At 46.2% G+C, this 19865-nt stretch overlaps 4 protein-coding genes across 13 annotated transcripts; 3 read left to right on the top strand and 1 right to left on the bottom strand.

Moving 5' to 3' along the window:
• The first annotated feature begins 467 nt into the window (after nt 1-467).
• On the top strand, nt 468-10316 carry LOC107274334 (importin subunit beta-1). Of its 3 annotated transcripts, none has more exons than XM_025091594.1 (7): nt 468-990; nt 1740-1798; nt 1878-2060; nt 2145-2498; nt 2635-2784; nt 2874-4729; nt 10204-10316. In XM_025091594.1, the coding sequence occupies exons 1-7, from the start codon at nt 930-932 to the stop codon at nt 10265-10267; spliced, it is 2727 nt and encodes a 908-aa protein (XP_024947362.1). In that variant the 5' UTR covers nt 468-929; the 3' UTR covers nt 10268-10316. The 3 variants fall into 3 exon arrangements, with proteins under 3 accessions (XP_024947362.1, XP_024947363.1, XP_015608846.1); XM_025091595.1 differs by lacking the exon at nt 10204-10316 and adding an exon at nt 10025-10197; XM_015753360.1 differs by lacking the exon at nt 10204-10316 and adding an exon at nt 5437-9087 and having other exon boundaries at nt 469-990.
• Nucleotides 10204-13232, top strand: LOC107274335 (carcinine transporter). 3 transcript variants are annotated; one of them, XM_015753363.2, is made up of 11 exons: nt 10208-10316; nt 10450-10668; nt 10899-11069; nt 11147-11250; nt 11326-11480; nt 11555-11723; nt 11799-12047; nt 12139-12353; nt 12460-12641; nt 12736-12914; nt 12997-13189. In XM_015753363.2, the coding sequence occupies exons 1-11, from the start codon at nt 10251-10253 to the stop codon at nt 13187-13189; spliced, it is 1902 nt and encodes a 633-aa protein (XP_015608849.1). In that variant the 5' UTR covers nt 10208-10250. The 3 variants fall into 3 exon arrangements, with proteins under 3 accessions (XP_015608850.1, XP_015608849.1, XP_015608847.1); XM_015753361.2 differs by having other exon boundaries at nt 10217-10316; nt 10419-10668; nt 12997-13232; XM_015753364.2 differs by lacking the exon at nt 10450-10668 and having other exon boundaries at nt 10204-10316.
• Nucleotides 13233-13318: 86 nt separating this feature from the next.
• Nucleotides 13319-15982, bottom strand: LOC107274337. 5 transcript variants are annotated; one of them, XR_003061781.1, is made up of 8 exons: nt 15749-15982; nt 15374-15501; nt 15051-15260; nt 14390-14968; nt 14235-14304; nt 14010-14169; nt 13706-13859; nt 13319-13529 (listed from the first exon to the last, which is right to left on the bottom strand). XR_003061781.1 is itself a non-coding variant. In XM_025091600.1 (8 exons), the coding sequence occupies exons 1-8, from the start codon at nt 15777-15779 to the stop codon at nt 13514-13516; spliced, it is 1419 nt and encodes a 472-aa protein (XP_024947368.1). In that variant the 5' UTR covers nt 15780-15980; the 3' UTR covers nt 13319-13513. The 5 variants fall into 5 exon arrangements, 3 of the variants coding, with proteins under 3 accessions (XP_024947368.1, XP_024947367.1, XP_015608857.1); XR_003061780.1 differs by having other exon boundaries at nt 13319-13541; nt 15749-15981; XM_025091600.1 differs by having other exon boundaries at nt 13706-13930; nt 15749-15980.
• A 907-nt stretch (nt 15983-16889) lies between these two features.
• LOC107274338 (mRNA cap guanine-N7 methyltransferase) lies at nt 16890-19567 on the top strand. Of its 2 annotated transcripts, none has more exons than XM_015753375.2 (7): nt 16890-17564; nt 17642-17834; nt 17934-18190; nt 18406-18587; nt 18664-18876; nt 18937-19142; nt 19223-19567. In XM_015753375.2, exons 1-7 carry the CDS (start codon nt 17322-17324, stop codon nt 19300-19302), a joined length of 1374 nt encoding a protein of 457 aa, XP_015608861.1. In that variant the 5' UTR covers nt 16890-17321; the 3' UTR covers nt 19303-19567. The 2 variants fall into 2 exon arrangements, with proteins under 2 accessions (XP_015608861.1, XP_015608860.1); XM_015753374.2 differs by having other exon boundaries at nt 16893-17570.
• Nucleotides 19568-19865: the final 298 nt, after the last annotated feature.

The following is a 19865-nucleotide window of genomic DNA, read 5'->3' as shown; positions in this document are numbered from 1 at the left end:
AATGATCAATGATCTTGCCAAAAGGCTCTCGATCTTATTACGCTCTTGTAAACATGTTTTACAATTTTCACTCTTAATTCTCCATCATTCGCTAGGGAGTCTCAAAGAGGCTTTCTGAAATATATATTGTGATTTCTCAGAAATTCTCCGGGAATAGTTAGAACTATTATGTCATTTCTTTCTTTAACGCACGTCAATGTCCATTGGTCTGTCTATCTCTGTTACACTCGAAGCAACTACGAGAAAACTTAAAAAAGAAAAGGCTGTAAGGTCATAGAGGATTTAATTAAATCCAACGGGATGGATTTTTCAAATGGCATCGAGGGAGAGGCGCCCATTTTCTCCAATCACTTTCGACAGCATCCGGCATCGAACCACTGAACGGAGGAACGCGGGAGCGCGCATGACGGAACTGAAGCGACGCCGCGATGCCGGATTGAGCGGGAGCGAGCCAAAAGATGGCGCCCAATGCTTGCTCGCTGCGGGCCCGTGAATCGTCTCAACGCTGCAGAAAGTAGTCCCAACGATAAAGGTGGATATTGCGTTACGGAACTGCGAATAGGCGCGATCAACACCCGAATGTACGCAACGGTAACAATTTGAAATTTGTCGAAGGTTCTCATAGCAGCTATCACCAGATTCAGTCAGACGAACGAGAAGAAGAGGCCTGAGAGCCTCGGCATTTGTAAGTGGCGGCAAGCGGTGTGGTATTCGGTGATATTCGTTGGTGCTATTCAGTGGTATTCCTACGCCGGCGCGCAACGAACGACGACGAAGAAAGAAACAGGAAGTTGGAAGGGGGCATCAAGGCAGTTTATTCGGTGATACATGTGGGCATCTGCCGTGATCTGCCGGTTACGTCGAGTTTAGCATCGCGCTGTACGCGTTAAGTCGGAATTACGGGGTGTCAGGCCGCGCAGCGCCAAGCCATGCAGATGGATTCGACCACGGTGCAACTCATCCAGGTCCTCGAGAAGACCGTATCGCCAGGTAAGCCTATCTCGAAGAGGAATTATTGAACATCTCCGTGGCGTTCATCGTTGTAATCTCGCCTTTTGCCCGTTATCTAATATGACCCGAACGAAACGCATCACGTATGCACTGCTATGTGGAATAGTCTATAGCGATCTGCAGCACAGAATTTTATTTTCAAAATTGGGATTACATCCATTTGTTGCGTCCCTCTACGACGTATGACACGCTTGTGAGTAGTAGCCCGGATTTATCCATTATCGGCCACCATCGGTCGCTATCCGTCGTGGGGCTCTTTATACCACTCCTGTTTCCTCTTCAAATTTAATTCCAACGGTTCGATGCCTTTCGTTCCCCTTCCTGGCAGAGTCTACGAGAACTTTCGGGTCTTATCGCGAATCATTGAGATGCATATAACACGCGTGAACCTTGGGATTTTTCTGTTTCATTAGTCTCGATAATGCCGTATCTCATGGGTTAGGCTGTTGCTAAGGGCTTCGTCCCGCCACTTCAAAACCACTGACCACCTTATAGAAATCTTAGGGCCTTGGATCTTAGGGCTTTTATCGCAAATAAATTTATTAAATAGATGACAGTTTACTTGTGTCCACGTAACTTCTTCTATAAGCCCGTCTTCTGGTAGATCTATTCATTATCTCTTGTTACTTATAGTCTCTTAGTCCATTACTAGCATTTATCAGACAAATTATTGTAATTACAATGTCTTTGCGTACTTACTAAAAAGTAAAACTATTTATCTATTTCAGATAAAAATGAGCTCGAAGCGGCACAAAATTTTCTTGAGCAGGCAGCACAAACAAATCTCGTAAGTTCTGATCAGATGCTTTCCAATGTCAGTTCTAATAAAGCTGCATTTTATAATTGATATATCATACTTTTTTTAGCATGAATTTGTGCAACGCCTCAGCGGTGTGCTGGTCACTGCTGCAGCAAGTGCTGTTTCCCGAATGGCAGCGGGTCTTCAACTAAAGAATCAACTTACTTCCAAAGATCCTGCATTAAAGTCTCAGTATCAACAGCGGTGGTTGGCCATTCCTGTAGAGACGAGAGAGTACATTAAGAAAAATGTAAGTTATATTGAGAAAGAGTTAATTGAGTTCATCAGTCAGGTAAAATTGTAGTTTTAACCATTAACTCTGATTGAAATATAGATTTTAGAAGCGCTTGGGACCGAAACCAATAGGCCAAGTGCTGCTGCACAATGTGTAGCCTATGTAGCTGTTGCCGAATTACCAGTTGGTCAATGGAACGATCTCATTCCATTGCTCGTAAGCAACGTGGCCAATCCAAACAGCACAGAAATGATGAAGGAGGCCACTTTAGAGACAATAGGTTACATCTGCCAAGAAATCGAGAGTGAAGTCCTCGAATCACAGTCTAATCAAATCCTCACAGCCATCATCCATGGAATGAAAGGGTCCAACACTTCAAATCACGTTAGACTCGCAGCGACCAGTGCTCTCTTCAATTCCCTTGAATTTACCAAAGGAAACTTTGAAATAGAGGTTAATACATTATACATTGCACTTTTTTAAATTGCTATTTTTTAAATTTATTTTTGTATATTTGCATTTTCGATAATTTTGTATTTTTATTCGTAAGTTTGTCTTACGATTCATGCAATGTTGACTTTACTTACAGTCTGAGAGAAATTTTATCATGGAAGTGGTCTGCGAAGCGACTCAGTCTAGCCACACGCAAGTCAGAGTGGCTGCTCTGCAATGTCTTGTAAAAATTATGTCCTTGTACTATCAGTATATGGAACCGTATATGGCCCCAGCGCTATTTCCCGTAAGTAGCCACCGGCATCGCATAGCTCATTCCATCCAAGCGCGCAGAAACTACAAATATATGCTTCCTTGATCTATGTATCTACGCAGATTACTTTGGAGGCCATGAAGTCCGACATCGACGAAGTTGCGCTGCAGGGTATTGAGTTCTGGTCCAACGTATCCGACGAAGAGGTAGATCTGTCGATGGAGGAAGGTGAGGCCTTGGAAGGAGGACGTCCACCAGTAAAAGTTTCGAGGCACTACGCAAAGGGCGCTCTCCAATATCTGGTGCCAGTACTCATGCAAAAGCTAACCAAGCAGGAGGAATTCGACGACGAGGATGATTGGAATCCGTCAAAGTCAGCCGGGGTGTGTTTGATGCTATTATCCTCCTGCTGCGAGGAAGCCATTGTACCGTACGTGCTGCCCTTCGTCAAGGCCAACATTAAGAGTCCCGACTGGAGATTCCGTGATGCCGCGCTTATGGCCTTTGGCTCGATTCTCGGAGGACTCGAACCAAGTACTCTGAAGCCACTTGTCGAGCAAGCCATGCCGACCCTCATCGAACTCATGTATGACAACAGCGTTGTGGTCCGGGACACCGCAGCATGGACATTCGGACGGATTTGTGAGATCATTCCCGAGGCAGCAATAAACGAGACGTATTTAAAGCCTCTTCTGGAATCGCTGGTGAATGGGCTAAAGGCAGAACCAAGGGTCGCCGCGAATGTATGTTGGGCGTTTACCGGACTCGCCGAGGCCAGTTACGAGTCTACCGAGACAGCGGCCGACAAACAACCGGAAACGTATTGCATGTCGCAGTACTTTGACTTTATTGTCCAGAGGCTCCTAGAGACGACAGATAGGCCGGACGGTGCACAAGCGAACTTAAGGTCGGCGGCGTATGAGGCTCTCATGGAGATGGTTAAGAATTCCCCTCGCGATTGTTACGTGACCGTACAGCGTACCACTATGGTCATACTCCAGAGGCTGCAGCAGGTTCTGCAAATGGAAACGCACATTCAGAGTCATTCGGATCGCGCCCAGTATAACGATCTTCAGTCACTACTATGCGCGACACTACAGTCGGTACTGCGTAAAGTCACGCCAGAAGATGCACCTCAGATATCGGACGCAATCATGACCGCGTTGCTCTCCATGTTCAACTCGAACTCGTGTAAATCCGGCGGCGTTCAAGAGGACGCGCTAATGGCCGTGTCGACCCTGGTCGAAGTGCTGGGCGAAGGATTCCTCAAGTACATGGACGCGTTCAAGCCATTCCTTTGCCTTGGTCTGAAAAATCATGCCGAGTATCAAGTGTGCGTCACCGCGGTGGGTCTCACTGGGGACATCTGCCGTGCCCTAAAGAATAAAATCCTTCCGTACTGCGACGAGATCATGACTCTTCTTCTGGAGAATCTTGGAAACAACAGCGTGCATCGTTCCGTGAAGCCGCAGATTCTCGCAGTCTTTGGAGACATTGCACTGAGCATTGGGCCCGAGTTCAAGAAGTATCTAGACGTCGTACTGCAGACTCTGGCGCAAGCTTCGCAGGCGAACGTTGACAGATTGGATTACGATATGATCGACTATCTGAACGAACTGCGCGAGGGCATTCTCGACGCGTACACAGGAATAGTGCAGGGTCTCAAAGGGGACGGGAGCACGCCAAATCCTGATGTGAATCTACTCGAGCCACATGTTCCCTTCATGATCCAGTTCATCACTTCGATCGCACGGGATCGAGAGCATTCCGATGGCAACGTAGCCGCTTCCGCAGGACTGATCGGTGACCTGGTAACGGTCTTTGGCGTGACGCTCTTGCCAATGATAGATAACGAACCGATAATGGATCTCCTAACCAAAGGCAGACGATCGCGCACCAACAAGACGAAGGCCGTATCCGCGTGGGCTGCCAAGGAAATTCGGAGATTAAAGAATACCCTCAATGCGCCGTCTAGTTGGTGAGTCACAAATCTTTAATGTGCAATGCTTACGTAAACCTGCATCACGTTTCTATTTTAATGTTTTACTTTTCCCTTCAACATTCCTTGATCTCATCTCTGCATCGTACTTTGCCCCCCCCCCCCCCCTCCAAATCAATATCACAATTCTTGTGTCTTTATATCTTTTCTTGGCTCTTCTACCACTGACCTCGGTAGCCCGGTTGTCTCTCGTAATGATATGCAACTGCAGTCATCCTTACTCGGAGATAAAGCCAAAGTTCACCCTTGTTATTTAATTCCACATTCACATGCATAATGTTTCTTCGTAAACCCTTCTCCCAGCGCCGTTGTCGCACTTTGGCTTTTTCGAGAGCACTTATTTTTTTTACTTAAAGAAAATGCGACTAAAGTGGTAGCTGTGTGTAAAAACACAAGGAGCACAGTGCCCCTAGGAGAGAACGCAACGCAGAGACATTGAGGTATGAATGACAGAGGACGAATGTCAATAGAATGAAATATGAATGGGATCGCGTAAGAAAGAATGCGAAAGAGTGAGAGGAAACGAGGATAGAGGAAGGAGGGGAAGAGGTGGGTGATGGGTGGTGGGGTAAGAAAGAACTCGAAATTAGGAGAAGTCGTTTTCGTTTGTTCTTTTAAAGTCTCATAACGTCACGAATGCGCGGTCCGTCAGTTACTGATATTTGGCCCGATTTTGCTGTTCACAGATTACCCCACGGTTGTACTGTCGTGCAATTTCATTTGACTAGAACGCTATCGAACACAATACAAAGACAACAAGATTGGATGGTGCGGATGCGAGTTGATGGATGTGCGTGAGTTCCAAAAGGATGACGATGAGGTGATGATGAATAAGTCTGCACGTGTCCCAGTCCGCCGGCGAATAATATTGCCCTGGTGTCGAAGCAGCCCCATTCTCAATACCTGTACGGATCCCGGATGCTGAATGCCAACTACGGATGATGAGAGATGCAAGTGGAATATGTTGCCGATGAATGAGAGAAGAATGAAGCCCTGTCGTGGTCCGGTGATGCAAGTGTGCCTGATAATCGAGCCTGCATCTTCTACCCGCGTGATTGTAACGTTTGACCACTGTGAAACTTTCGACGTGTGATCGAATTAAGGAAGAATGAGCGTTGACCGCAAGAAGAATGTCCGTAAACGAAAGGAAGAGAGAGAGAGAGTGCGTGTGCGTGTGCGTGTAAAAAGATAGGGAGAGTGCGTGAGAATGAAATGTTGTAAGAAAGGTCGTTTTTTAAGGAAAGCCTAAGAAATGTATGAGAGAGCATTTGAAAGAAAAATTTAAAAAAAAAATGAAAAAAAGAATTGAGCCGAGCAAAATCCGGAGTGCCAGGATCGTATATGAAATGGAATAAGTTTGTTTTTATGCGCGTAGCTTTGTGCGTGCTCACTGGTATGCATGTATCAATGTACGATTGCGTTAAGAGTACATGAGAAGACTGCGAGAATCGATGATCTGTAGTACGACGTGTATGTTACTTTCCTCGAATGTGAATGTCCGTTGCTGTTGATTCATTAAAGTTAATATTTTGCTGGCATCAATTATTGAGTTGTAACCGAACGCCTCACGTCCAGTACACGTATCTCCACCGATGGCAACAAAAAAAAATAAATAAAAAAAAAAAGGGACATATCGTTCCTATGCAGCACGTAGGTAATGGTCGCACTCTCGAATACATTATACGCTTCGCATTGGGCTACTGCACACCTTCAGGCGTAATCATCGTTTTCAAGCGATCGACGCTCGATTATTCTTACGCGCATAGAAATGTTACCTGCTCGCGACACATTCCAAGGTACTTTATTCGATTTCGCGCAGAGATTTGCAGTAACGAAACGTACAATGAAAATGCATGCGCTTTCCTGAAGTCAAATTACGCCAATTTTTAATTTTTTTTTCTCTTTTCCTTTCCCTATACTTTTCTTATCCTTGTACCGCCACTCTGCTGGGATTAGCACGTGAGGCGGTATGCGACGTTACGGAATCCTATAAATATTACTCAGGAATAAAACGAAACGTCGTACTAGGGAATATCGTGAATTCGTTAAATAGTAATATCTCTTTAATTTTCGACTGTTAGAGAATAGAGAATAGAGACTGGAGCGAAACCTCGAGGAGCGCGTCAAGCACCGTGCTCGCAAGTTTTTCAATATTTTTCAAAGGTTTGAGGAACGTGGAAGGGAGTGTGGGGGGGGGGTGACGCGTACAAGGGCAGGAGGGTAGCTAGCCCCTCCCCTCCCCCTTTGACTTTCATTCTTATCGCCAGGGTGCACATTTCCTCTCCATCCGTGGTGCCCGATACCCGTTGCCCAGAAAAAGAAAGAATCGCAGGTGCGCGCCTACTTCACCTCACAATCAGTCCTCTTGGTCTTCATGGAAGCATTCCCATTGTTCATGTATTTATATCATATTGATACGATTACTAGCTGTAGGCTTTTGCATCGATCCAATCTTACCGCGGTGATGTATAAGGAGCGGAAGGAGCCCAGGAAAAAAGGAAATATAGATTAATAAAGAGTCCTATGTCGCTTGCGATGTTCTTCATTTTCGTGACTATCGGACCAGGTGAATCTTACATATCTTTCGGCAAGATTCTGTTCCTGTAGGTGATGAGCGGACGAAGCGTTCGTTAGAGTTAGCGTGAAGGGGGTTTAGTAATTGGGGGGGAGGGGGGGGGATCAAAATTTCTTGTATCTTTGGTCGAACTAAAAATGCTGCCTAAGAAATATTAAATAATAGCAGTTGGCGTCGTCTAAAGCGCGCGTGTAATTGGCCATCTGCAGGATGAATGGGGTCCCCGTTGTTTGCCGAGTGAAGTGAAAGGGTGGCTGCTGGAGATTCAAATGGAGGATGTTAAGGATGACAGAGTCGAGTGAGAATGACCGATCATTAATGTATTTCCTGTGGCTGTGCCTGTGGTATGTCGCACGGTGGTGCATCGTATGTGAGTCTAATATGCGCGAACAAATGGAGGACGTGTCGACGCAATAACCATTTTGCATTGTATCAATGAATCTGGTGCGGTGAATTAATTTACGTGGGTCGTTGCGGCTAGCGAGAAAGTTTTTGATTTCAAAGTAGGTGTGCGCAAAGAGGGTGCAACTACTGTGGCTCCGTCGAGCGTCGCGACGCAAGGAACATAAAGAGTGCTGAAATCAGAATGGTGGAAGGAAATCGAGTGGAGCGAGTGTGAAGGAAATTATGTTGCCGTACGAGAGAGAGAGAGAGAGACGCAAGACGCGCGGGTACAGAGCGCTGGCTGGCAAGTGGTCGAGGGGTCAAATTCGAATCGGACAAGTGGAGCCTCCGGACCGGGTCGAGCAGCGTCAAACGTGTCGACGATGTTCCACCTGAGACGAACAGCCGAGTCTCCTTGGAGTCTGCACACTTGCCCCAGTGCACGTGAGCGACGAAGCCTCAGTCCAAAATTTCCAGCGTCGCGTTGTCGTTTTTCTCTGTGGTAGCGAATTACGTGAAATTCGGCAGGATTACGTTCCTCCGTAATTGACGAATGGCGTCGGTGCGCCGGGGGAACCGTCGAGTCCATTAACGGGGATGCGTTTAGTTTAATGAAAATAAATCGCACTTGAAGGCAAAGAAGAGTAATTCCGCATGCGGTATATGAGTGTGTGTGTGTGTAAGTGCGAGAGAGTGAGGAGACGATGACTGTCCCTTGAGTCGGTTATACATGTGTTCATGATTGAATTTGCGTGGTGAAAATGTTAATTGTGCAAATAACTGCGAAAGAGATTGTATAGACACGCACGCGGAGTCATTGTAATCTAATAACAAATCAATTACGTACACCGGTACACATGCTACAGGATCTTACGTACACACGACATATATTTTTTTCATTTCAATACTATAAATACATTCGACTTTCTTGTGAGAAATTGCGAAGCGCCGTATGACGGAGTCAAGCAGAACTCTTGTGCCATATTTAATGAATCTTCGAGTCTCGATGCTTCTCTCGTAGATAGTAGAACACTCGTAGCATATAGGGTGCACTATAGAGGCCTCGGAGTACGTTGCAGCACTTTGCAGATTGGAGCTCCCATGTCAGGACGACATGCGTTATTCTTTCTGCGGCATGACCGCACCTTCCTTACGCGCATAGTATGTACTACTTCTATTTCTCTCTCTCTCTCTCTCTCTCTCTCTCTCTCTCTCTCTCTGACTCCATCTTTCATTCATTTCTCTAGTCTCCGTTATCCTCGCCTTCGTAATACGAGCATGTGTGGCGCAAGAAACAAGAAAAGAAAATCCGATCGACTAAAATGTTTGGCAGATCTCATTTTGAGATCCTCCTGGAATAAAAGATTTTAATTGTAAATCGACAACTTCTTCTTATTAATTGTTATGCGGTCAAAGGTCATGGAGCTCCTTCTCCTCTGTTGTCTCTCTCCAGCAGCTAGTGACGACTCTCTAGCAGCCGAGACGACTCGGCTTACCCGGCAGTGCTGGCAGCGCCGGCAGTCCGTCTGTCAACTTGAGAATCGCATTTATTTCGTATTTATTCTGATGCGAGTTACGTCGTCGTGCGGACTGTTCTTCCCAGGTTCAACGAAAGTTTTCTCTGTCTCTCGATCCTCCCGACACAACCAAAATTCATCGCGCTGCGATTGCGAATTGCTCCTCACGGCCTACTGGTTCAATGCTCAATATTTCGAGAGCGAGAAATCAAGAAATTCTCCGGGCAATTACAGGAATTCTCGAAAGATTTACCATTGAGATTCTAACGATAAATCTTCCTTAAATTGTTATATAATTGTTACTGGAACTTGTTGCGTAAATTCCGACTGTTGCTTCAACCAATCGCACCTATACATTTTTCTCCATTCAATATTCCGGTTACATGTCCCAAACTCTTATTATCTTTCCAACTGCAAGCATGACCGTCTTCTATGCCCGACTACTTCCTTTTTTTAGCCTTTTATTTTTCTTCGCTGTCGTCCGCGTGTATATGATTCTTTGACAGTGAAGCAGCAGAAGACTTCGAAAGGGGAAAGACTATTGCGAGATCGGTCGACTTGAAATTTCGTTAGATCGTATTCCTGCGCGTACCCACACACGCACCTTCAAGAAGCCGAACGTCATGTGTCAGCAATGGCCCTAATCTCTTGAAAGCAGCCTTAACCCAATTCAATTATATCGTCGACTATAGCGCTTGCTTTAAACCCTCGAGAATCTCTTACGTCCGCCCAGGCGACTCATCCTGTTTCTTCTGGGCAATCCCTTTCGTATCTGGTTTGTTTATTTTTTCCTATCAGAGCTTCTACCGTTGCCGTGTTGCTTGAAAAGCATAACGCTATAGAGGCGAGAGCGTCCTTCGCCGTATCCCATAGCGTGCCATTCTGTCGCCCACACTGCCCACACTCGAGGCTGTAAGAGCCGCATTTCCCGCAGCCATGGAAGAGGGTTAATACATGTCGCCTGACGTTCTTCTAAGGTCTCCCAGAGGTTTCGGTATTGTGAAAGCGGCCGAGGAGTCCGAGTATGCACCCGCCGGATGACAACCCCTCGCTGGACGGGAGCGGCAAGCCACGAGTTACAGAGGACGATGTGAGTAGATCTCTCCTTAATTTCTTTCGTGAAAAATCTTTCACTTTTTACTCGTACTTTTGTTCACTCCTTCCGAAATCTACGCGGCATTGTTGATCAAAGTCCCCCGTGCGTGCCTGTATCTGTGTCTCAGGATAGCTTCGATCTCGACGATCTTTTACCAATCGTCGGAGAGTTTGGCCGCTATCAGAAGCAACTCCTCTGGTTCGTGTGTCTGCCGGCCTGTCTGCCCTGTGGATTTTGCGCCTTTAATCAACTCTTCATGGCAGACACGCCGCCTCACTGGTGCAAAGTCCCCGGACTCGAGGGGCTGGATCCTTCCGGAAGGAGACGACTCGCTATTCCCAATGAGGTGCACGTGAGACCCCTTACGTCCCTCGCTCGGGACAGACACGTTTGATACGGTTGGCCATCCAGCTACCCAGCTACCCAGCTACCCAGCCGTGTCGCAAATCACTCTCGCACGCTTAACGCACTCGTAACCCAGAGCCTAAGGACCATCCTTTCATCCTTTGAACTCGCTTGCCCTCCCTCCATCCGGCAATTTCTCGTAGTTTTCACACGAGTTATCTCTCGCGGCAGGATGCCAATGGAACGTTCAGCCAGTGCACGAGGTACGACGTCGACTGGACCGATCCTGGGATGACGACGGTGGATCAACCTCTGGAACCGAATTCATCCTGGCCCGTGGTACCTTGCGATCATGGCTGGGAATACGACATGTCCGAGGTTGTCTCTTCGATCGTGGTTGACGTACGTCCTTCTTCCTATTACCTCGTCTTGCCCTCTAGACGCACAGTAGTGTAACGAGACTTCTCTACGTGTTGCAGTTTGATCTTGTGTGCGAGCACGCAATCTACCCAACCGTAGGATTGGTAGCACTGAACACCGGTGGACCGATCGGCGTCTACCTGTTCGGGACGCTCAACGACAGGTAATCTCGATCAGGCACCGGCGACCACTCGCAGCTCCTCCAATCGGCAGCCACTAATCTTCATTGTCCTGGCAGAATAGGGCGAAGACTCTCGTTTTTCACGTGCTTGGCGACGCTGATAACCGGGGGCTTCCTCACTTCAATCTCAAACAGCTTCTGGACTTGGGCTGCCACGCGGATGATTGTCGGACTGACGATTCCCGCGATCTATCAGATACCATTCATCATCTGTAAGCATATTCCACCAAAGTTCCAACTTATGCGCATCTCGAGCCTCTGCTTTTACTCCTCTTTCTGTTTCCAGCTTTGGAACTAGTCGGCCCGAATTACAGGTCATTCGTCACCGTGATGACTTGCACCTTCTATACGATGGGACTGTGCATGCTAGCTGGAGTGACCTATCTCATACGCGACTGGAAGACCCTGGCTATCACTACCAGCGCGCCATTTCTTCTCTACTTTCTCTACTGGTGGTTGGTCCCATTTTAGTTGACAATAATTTCGTTTCATATCCACGAATCAGTGTCTAATATCCATCCTGATTGAAGGTTCTTGCCAGAGTCGCCAAGGTGGCTGCTGGCGAAAGGACGCTTGGAGGAGGCAAGTCTAATTCTAGAAAGACTTGCCCACGTTAACGGCAAGGAATTGCCGTCATCCTTTACGCAAAAGCTGCGACAACGGATGACAATGTCGAGAACGAAAAGTGAGGAGGAAAGACTCCGCAATGGACCGGGAGTCTTGTCGCTTTTCAAGACGCCAAATATGCGACTCAAGACGTGTCTCATAACCTTGAACTGGTACAGTACGACCGAGTGCGAGCAAGTGCGCAACTGCTTTTTTTATTCAATGTCCACTCGCTCGATTAACGATTCCATTGTCGGTGCACAGGTTCGCCAACAATATGGTTTACGTAGGTCTGTCGTACTATGGCCCGGCACTGGGTAACGAGGAACACTTGAGCTTCTTCTTCTCTTCCTTTGCCGAAATACCAAGTTACTTGGCCTGTTGGATCGTCATGGACCGGTGGGGACGTCGCTGGCCCCTTTGCCTATGTATGGTACTCGCTGGCGTCTCCTGTATAGCCACAGTTCTCCTGCCCTCTGGTATAAGACAGATTTTTCTTTTCTTCTCCGGGTCGCCATTAGCGACTCGGTACTCACGCTGAAAACGAGAAAGACTAATTCGCGCCATCGCGCTATTCCTTTGCAGACGCTGTCATTGCTACATTGATACTGTTTTTACTCTCAAAGTCGGCCATATCAGCTTCCTTTCTGATCATCTATCCATTCGCGGGCGAACTCTATCCCACGCAATTGCGCGGTGTCGCCATTGGATTCTCAGCATATATCAGCGGCTTGGGACTCATTATTATACCATTTGTCACTTATCTAGTAAGCACGCTTAAATCTTTACACATGTGTTTATCGAGCTTGAATCGAGCGCTTAATCTCATGATAATTTATTGAAATCTCTACCTTCTCTCAGGGAAGAGACAACTTGGTATTGCCTCTGGTGATACTCGGTGTAGTATCTGTAATCGGTGGATTGTCAGGTTTGCGATTGCCAGAAACATTGCACCATCGTTTACCGCAGACCGTGGAGGAGGGCGAACTCTTCGGGAAGGACTGGACGTGTGCGGATTGCATACGCTGCGTCCCAGCAAAGTAAGTAGACTTGTACAAGTATTTCAATACAAGTACTTTTTTCTTTGTCTTTCTCTTGTCGAGTACGCCAAAAATTTTGCAGACCCTCCTCGGCGACGACTTCGTACGAGGATCTGTCGGCGCGCGACACAGTGGAGATGCACGAAGTTCCGGAAGAACCTCGACCAGAGGAGCAACGTTCTGCAGCTAGTGTTCGACGTCTCGTTCGTCAATCAAGCGTAATGGATACTCAAAGAGATTCAGACGGTTCCATAAAAATGACGTACTGGTTTTAGGATAATATAGGTGGAGCTCGAATAAAATGATTCGTTCCCAGAGTGTCGCGCCGACTCGCTCATTAATTATTTAGACAATAAGTGTAATATAGGTATTTATGCATTAAGAAATTCCCCGTGACTTCGAGATAATTTTATAGGTATATTGCGCTCGGGTACCCTCAGTTTTATTGTTCGTCTCACCGGTATACAAAATAACGGATAATCATAATCATACGGGGAAGTGCGCTGGTAACAATACAGTTAAGGTTTGAGATAAGCTATCTTGCCCCATCCGTTCCCCTCCCCGCCGTATCTCGACGAATTATGGCGGATATTATCTCGTCACAGACGCGTGGTCCTGTTGTAGCAGCTGGAAGAACGTCAAGAGATAAATCGTATCGATTACCGTCGATCGTATTTACGATCTTTCCGTTTGACATATTCATACATGAATCTTATAATGGATTTAATTGACGATTGCCCGTACTTCTTCGATATCAAGTTGTACGCAATCACGCACTAGACGATCCCTACCTTTCCAATAGTCGCCGCTTAAGTTCGGGAGGATAAGCGACGTATATGTAACCGTCCGGTGCATCGGCGCTCGCCGGAGACACATCGATCTCCGATTTTCCTCTTATGTCATCCTTTCCGTCGCCATAGCAATTGGAATCGCGGGAGGATGAGCCTGCGTGATCATTACGGACATTATAATGGGACTCTCTTGAAGCGCCATTGCCTCTACTTTCCTCCGCGGAACTGAAAAACCCAAGACGTTATTCTGTTCTGCTGCTGCTGTATCGCGCTATCCTATTGTACATTAGTCGCGTCTATTTACTTGAATAAAACCCAGATGACGTAATAGCAGACGAACATCCCGAATAGGAGAATCAGGAGGAACGTTATCAACAGGTACCAAGGAGTGTGACGCTGTCTTTTGGTGTCTTCCCAATATCGGTCGCAACTCAAGTACCAACAGATGGCTCTGTTCATTTCGGCTAATAAAATTGACTAGTGAGTACATATTTTGATGCTGCCGATAAACAGTGAAACTCGCAAGTACCTTCGATATCTTGAAAATCTCGCAAGGACAGATTGGTGAGTAAGCCCGCGATGCAGTCACGAACTAGGACCTGGAAGGAAGATCAATGAGAACTAATGGTCACACCTGGAGCACCTGAGATTGATTCTAACGGACATAATCGCGTAAGGACTTACTTCGCACTGGACTTTCAGTTTCTGTAAATCCTCCTGCTTGCAGTTTGACTTGAGCTTTCGCAACTCGAAGGCCTTGTCACGCATTTTACGATCAGAACCAGGGGGCAGCGCCGCCTCCACCAGGCTGTCATCGTCTTCGGCATAGAGATCACCATCGTCCTCGTCCTCGTCCTCGTCCTGGTCCTGGTCCTTGTAACTTGCGTCCGCGTCACCATCTTCGCCGTTACCATCGCCATCGTCATTGTCGCAGGCGTCGCTGCTCTTGTTGTCCGAACCGGTGATCCCTCGGCGATATCCGCCGTCGAGCGAGGAGCCGCCCTGGCAGTACTGCTGAAAGCTCTCGTGAGCCGAGCCGTCGTCCCCTGATATATAGAGACTGTCGCGATAGGTTTTGGCCAGGTCGCGCGACTCGATGGGCGCTGCGACGGAGGTGCGCTGGCTCGAGCTCTCCTTCCACACTTGAATGTCCGTGTTGAGAGGGCCGGAGTCCTCGGCAAGGGAGCTCTCAAAGTCCCGCGTGCCAAACACGTCGCACCTCATGATGTCGCAGTAATCAGCAAGGCACACGGCGTCCTCGGCCTTCCGTTACATGATCATGTAACGTGTCATGTATCAGAGCACAATGGTGCAGCACCATAGAAATAGGAAGGGGGCCACTCACCGTATTGACATTACTTTTGTGTCTGTTATCGAAGTGAGCGTCCAGGTGCTTCTCCGCGTAGAAGGACTTGCCGCACAGGCCACAGGTCCATTGAGACGGCCTGTGTTGATGCTTTGCAGCCTGCTGGGGATAAAAGACGTCGCGGCTCTTGTGAAAAGGACATTCCAAAGGCAGTTCCACCTGATACTTTCTCAGGATTGGTATCCACTTCTGAAAGATTGACCGTCAGTCATGATAATATATTTTTTATTTTCTGTTTTCGTCTATCCGTTAGTGCGCCCCCGTGCACCGTGCTTCCCCCGCATCACTCGTGATTGACTTACCTTTTGGACTATCCTCCTCACGACCGAGGCCCGATCCCGATGGCATGATATCTTGAAGACGCTTGGTCCTGGCCAGGGTATCACGGACAATAGCAGCACGGCCAAGATCTGCACTCCAGATAATGAAACTAGTATAGATCACATAATACTACATGTCCCGCTTCGTCCTCGATACACCGTACTCTGTATATTGATTATTCCGAGTTTCCGACAGACGATTGCGGAGCGGCTGGTATCCTGCACTGCGTACGTAACGCGATCTATGGAACAGCACTCTCGCGTACCTGATATTTCGACTGTTTACGCGGTGCAGGTGCTCGCCGTGTCGTACGCGTCAAATAATAGAGTGCTCTTTCAGGATGCAATAATAATTACCTCGAAGTAAAGGGGTTGGGTCTTCATTCATAGCCTAATATTCCTCGCTAAAGTGATTCACGCAAAGGGCACGCTCGCAAGCTTTATTTTTTCAGAGGTCCGCGCTGACCTGCGCCTCCAGACGCTACGAAAAATGTGGTGGACGACTAAGGACGTCAGAGACGTGTCGGCGTCGTCGCTCTACGAATTTTCACGGAGGCTCATCGATGATGGCGCGCAACCGCACATGAAAATGAGAACGTGCGAGTCCTGGCGCGATTTCATTGCAATATCATATAGCGTTGTGTGTATGTATTGTAGATCATACCATATGGTAGGTCAAGCCAAAGCAACAATCTGTAGTACAATAACGTCCATCATTCTTTTCTCTGACGGCTGGTAGCGAGAATTCGCAACAAGCATTCAAGAATGCTCCTTAAATGATTCGCTTCTTGTATAATAACGATGCGATTGGTTAACTGTATTTCTCAATGTTTGTATCATCCTTCCACACTGCATTTTTCTACTACGTGTTTCACCTGGAACTTATAAATACCATGCACAATCGGTTGAAAAGGCATTATCGGATCATGGAGTTATTATCACGCTAATGCTCAAAACTTATGGTCGCTTATTTATGCTCGTCGAAGCTTGCCCCTGAGGTATGTGCGTATGAATGGCTTTGTCTTTAGACGAGAAATAGTCGTAGAAGATAAAATGTTGCGAAAAAGAAATTAAGGATTTTCTGCGCTTGCTAGTGGTCATTATTCTTTTTCTTCTTCTTCTTCTTTATGTTATTAATGTCATTATTCAATGGCGTAGGTCTTACTTATTGAATATTCAAATTGTACTGGAGCAAATTTCCAAATGGGACAGTATCGTGTATCTCGACTGAACTCAAAAAAACAGGGTCCAGTGACATTCGCCAAACGTGCGTTAGAACATAAACTGTCGACCAATGGTACAATGCGTATATAGGAATTTACCTTGTGCTATTGGTCGAGAGTTGCGTTAAAATTCATGGTTGACGATGTGACTGTGCCCTAAACCATTGGTTCCCTTGAAAATCTTCCGTTGGAGCTGACCAATAGTAATGCTTTATTCAGCACGCTACAGAAATGCCGATTCTTTGCTCATGTCACCGTCCTTGGAATCAGATTGGAATAGTAGTCATCTGCAGTGTCTACAGTGGTCTACAGTCGTCGCAGCTCGAAGCTAGTAGCTTCGTTGGCCGTATTAGCAGTTGTTAGTTCGTGACGGAAGGCACAGTAGTCAAATAAGTGTAGCTTGTCTGGTAGCTTGTCGAAGCTGCTTAGTGTAGCTTGGTGTACCTGATGAAGCCAGGTGAAGCTCAGATAGTGTACGGATTGCAGAGCAGTGTACGGCGTGTAGAGTGCTCTTTAGTTTACACTGTTTATGAGCTGCATGAAACTTCTATTTTTCAAGAATCTCATTGAATACAAGAGGATTGGTAATGCACGCGAATACCTCGCTTAGACGATAGTGTTGACGAGAAAGCGGACCGTCGCCCTCAAACAGATTCAGACGTTTCTTTTTATTGAAACCCTCTGATCGCACCTCGAACGCTAAGAAAATGTCTTTGCCCGGTGTTGATGCTACAGTTAAGTCTCAACTGAAGAATGAGGAACTTCCAGACGGTGAGCCAAAGCATGTTGACAGTAGATTCAGCAGAGTTTCCGACGGGGAGAAATCGAAATTGCCGAAAAACGAAGAAAGGACATCCGAAGAGGAAGGAAAGCCTGACACTCGTAAATCGAAGCTGTCCTCTGCATCAGACGTTGCAAAGATCAGCAAGAGCGACACTGGACAGGACGGAGTAATTGTAAAATGACAAGAGTGAAAAAAACATTTATATTGATGTACTTTTTCTTAAAAGACATTTGTCTCTTGCAGAATTCCAGTACACCGTCGGACCTTTCCACTGGAGCTAATAGAGAACAAGCAAAAACTGATAGCAGTATGGACAACACAGCTTTAGTGGCTGAACATTACAATTCCCTCGAAGAGAAAGGACTTTCTCAAAGATCTCAGAGTCGCATAATATTTATGAGAAATTTTAACAACTGGATTAAGAGCATGCTCATAAGTATGATTCATCTGTGATAGAATCAACAAATCCATATTCCCGATAGTACATTTTGCTTATATTGTTTCCTACTTGTTTCTCTTTTCTCTGAAATTACAGACGAATACCTTGGAAAGGTACGTCAGGATAAAAGTCATGGTGCCCCTTTGAAGGTCCTGGATATGTGCTGCGGAAAGGGAGGAGATCTGCTCAAGTGGAGAAAGGCAAACATAACACATTTAATCTGTGCCGACATAGCAGAATTATCTGTTGAACAATGCCAGACAAGATATAATGACCTGGTTGGTAGGAACACCAGTGACCGTGGATTTGCTCCCGTATTTACAGCCGAATTTATAACTGCTGACTGTACAAAGGTATCTATACATGGAGTGTTTCTATGCAGGCACGGTATATCTGTGTTCCGTTCAGAGTTTTTCTATACGCAAAATTGATGCTGCCCAACATTTTGCATGAGGATGGAGATCACAGCCCGCTAGTTATCGTCAGAGATTTATCGTCCTGCTTGAAATGCTCCTCAATATCTAAAATCCACTTGGCAATGGAAAGCCGTGATAAAGAGGTGTTTCAGGTTCGTCTACGAGAAAAGTACAAAGATGCCAGCGTGCAACTTGATTTCGTCAGCTGCCAATTTGCGTTCCATTACAGTTTTGAGAGTCTTCAACAAGCTGAGTGTATGCTGAGAAACGCGAGCGAGAGTCTCAGGCCTGGAGGTTACTTCATAGGAACGATACCAGACGCGTACGATTTGGTGTATGTTTTATGGTATCCTAACTCTTTTGACTTTAATATGAGAGCAGCGCCATTAAGTGTATTTGATAATCAACAGTTCTCGATGGCAAAAGTGCGAAGGCAACAAGTTCGGCAACGACGTGTATAGCGTCGAGTTTCAATGCGAGGAGAAGACTAAGCCACCATTATTCGGTGCCAAGTATAATTTCCATTTGGAAGGTGTAGTCGATTGCCCGGAATTTCTCGTGCACGTACCCACCCTCTGTAAATTAGCTGGAAAATTTGGCCTTGAATTAACCATGTTTGACAGGTGCATATTATCCTAGCCCTTTCTACGAATTTATAATAATGCTTATATCGGTTTTTGTAGATTTGAAAACTTTTACGAGCGGATGAAAGACGAAGGCAGATCGCTTCTCGGTAAGATGCAAGCTCTGGAGACGTATCCACCGTATCACGAAGCTCCTCTGCTTGGTCAAAACCCACAGGATTATCAGCACGCGATTCAGTATATGCAAAATTCGACGGGTCATCGCAAAATTGGTACGCTCTCTCAATCGGAGTGGGAAGCCACCTGTAAGTATTCAATCGTAAAATTTCGTAGGTGCCAAATCGTTCTGTGACATGTCATGCAGATAATTGTCTATTTTTTAAAGCTCTTTATGCCGTGTTTGCCTTTCAAAAAATGAGAACTACGTGGAACGCGGATGGGAAGCCGGAATACGTGAAGCTGTGAAGCCCTAAAAAGATGATCACTTTTGTGAGTGTATGTGCGCGTGCGCGCGCGCGCATGGATGTGTGTGTCATGAACGAGAGAAAAAGGGAGAGAAAGAGAGAAGAAACGGGGAATCATGGGGAGAGGGAGCCCCATGGGACTAGTAACACGCGCTGTGAAAGCAAAGTGTACCTATCATGTGCGGTCGTGAATTTTAAATTGTACAGACTATTTTGTTACTGTAAGAGTTCATAGACAATTAAATATAGTATATATTAAGAATCAACCGGATTTTTACAGAACAAATTTTACTTTATTTGTTTATGTCATTTACCATTTTTTTCTTTCACAATAGTTCAATTCAAAATCGTTACATCATTTGACGTCTCTGCATACGATTATTAATGGTGCCCATAAGTAACGACGACAGAACATTTTCGGTCCGACAAACTATGTATGAAAAAATAAAATTACTACAATTTTTCAATACAATCTATATACGGTGTAAATTAATGATACTGTGCTTTATCAGGACGCATCGTTTCGCAGGTGAATCCATTGCCTACAGGTTTTGGCATCCTGAA

Source organism: Cephus cinctus, unplaced genomic scaffold, assembly GCF_000341935.2.
Source record: "Cephus cinctus unplaced genomic scaffold, Ccin1 Ccin1_scaffold2766, whole genome shotgun sequence".
Classification (NCBI taxonomy): Eukaryota; Metazoa; Arthropoda; class Insecta; order Hymenoptera; family Cephidae; genus Cephus; species Cephus cinctus.
This window is presented reverse-complemented; position numbering and strand designations above follow the sequence as displayed.

Excerpts from the sequence above, each read along its gene's own strand:
- LOC107274334 (XM_025091594.1), top strand. The coding sequence starts at position 930 with ATGCAGATGGATTCGACCACGGTGCAACTCATCCAGGTCCTCGAGAAG. Across the intron at positions 2,061-2,144 it reads GAGAGTACATTAAGAAAAAT|ATTTTAGAAGCGCTTGGGAC; the intron begins GTAAGTTATATT and ends ATTGAAATATAG. Across the intron at positions 4,730-10,203 it reads CTCAATGCGCCGTCTAGTTG|GTCTCCCAGAGGTTTCGGTA; the intron begins GTGAGTCACAAA and ends CGTTCTTCTAAG.
- LOC107274335 (XM_015753361.2), top strand. The coding sequence starts at position 10,264 with ATGACAACCCCTCGCTGGACGGGAGCGGCAAGCCACGAGTTACAGAGG. Across the intron at positions 12,048-12,138 it reads TGTCTCATAACCTTGAACTG|GTTCGCCAACAATATGGTTT; the intron begins GTACAGTACGAC and ends GTCGGTGCACAG. Across the intron at positions 12,354-12,459 it reads CACAGTTCTCCTGCCCTCTG|ACGCTGTCATTGCTACATTG; the intron begins GTATAAGACAGA and ends ATTCCTTTGCAG.
- LOC107274337 (XM_025091599.1), bottom strand. The coding sequence starts at position 15,779 with ATGAATGAAGACCCAACCCCTTTACTTCGAG. Across the intron at positions 14,969-15,050 it reads ACAAAAGTAATGTCAATACG|GCCGAGGACGCCGTGTGCCT; the intron begins GTGAGTGGCCCC and ends ATGTAACGGAAG. Across the intron at positions 13,931-14,009 it reads GTCATCTGGGTTTTATTCAA|TTCCGCGGAGGAAAGTAGAG; the intron begins GTAAATAGACGC and ends TGGGTTTTTCAG.
- LOC107274338 (XM_015753374.2), top strand. The coding sequence starts at position 17,322 with ATGTCTTTGCCCGGTGTTGATGCTACAGTTAAGTCTCAACTGAAGAAT. Across the intron at positions 18,191-18,405 it reads TAACTGCTGACTGTACAAAG|GTTCGTCTACGAGAAAAGTA; the intron begins GTATCTATACAT and ends GAGGTGTTTCAG. Across the intron at positions 19,143-19,222 it reads ATCGGAGTGGGAAGCCACCT|CTCTTTATGCCGTGTTTGCC; the intron begins GTAAGTATTCAA and ends TATTTTTTAAAG.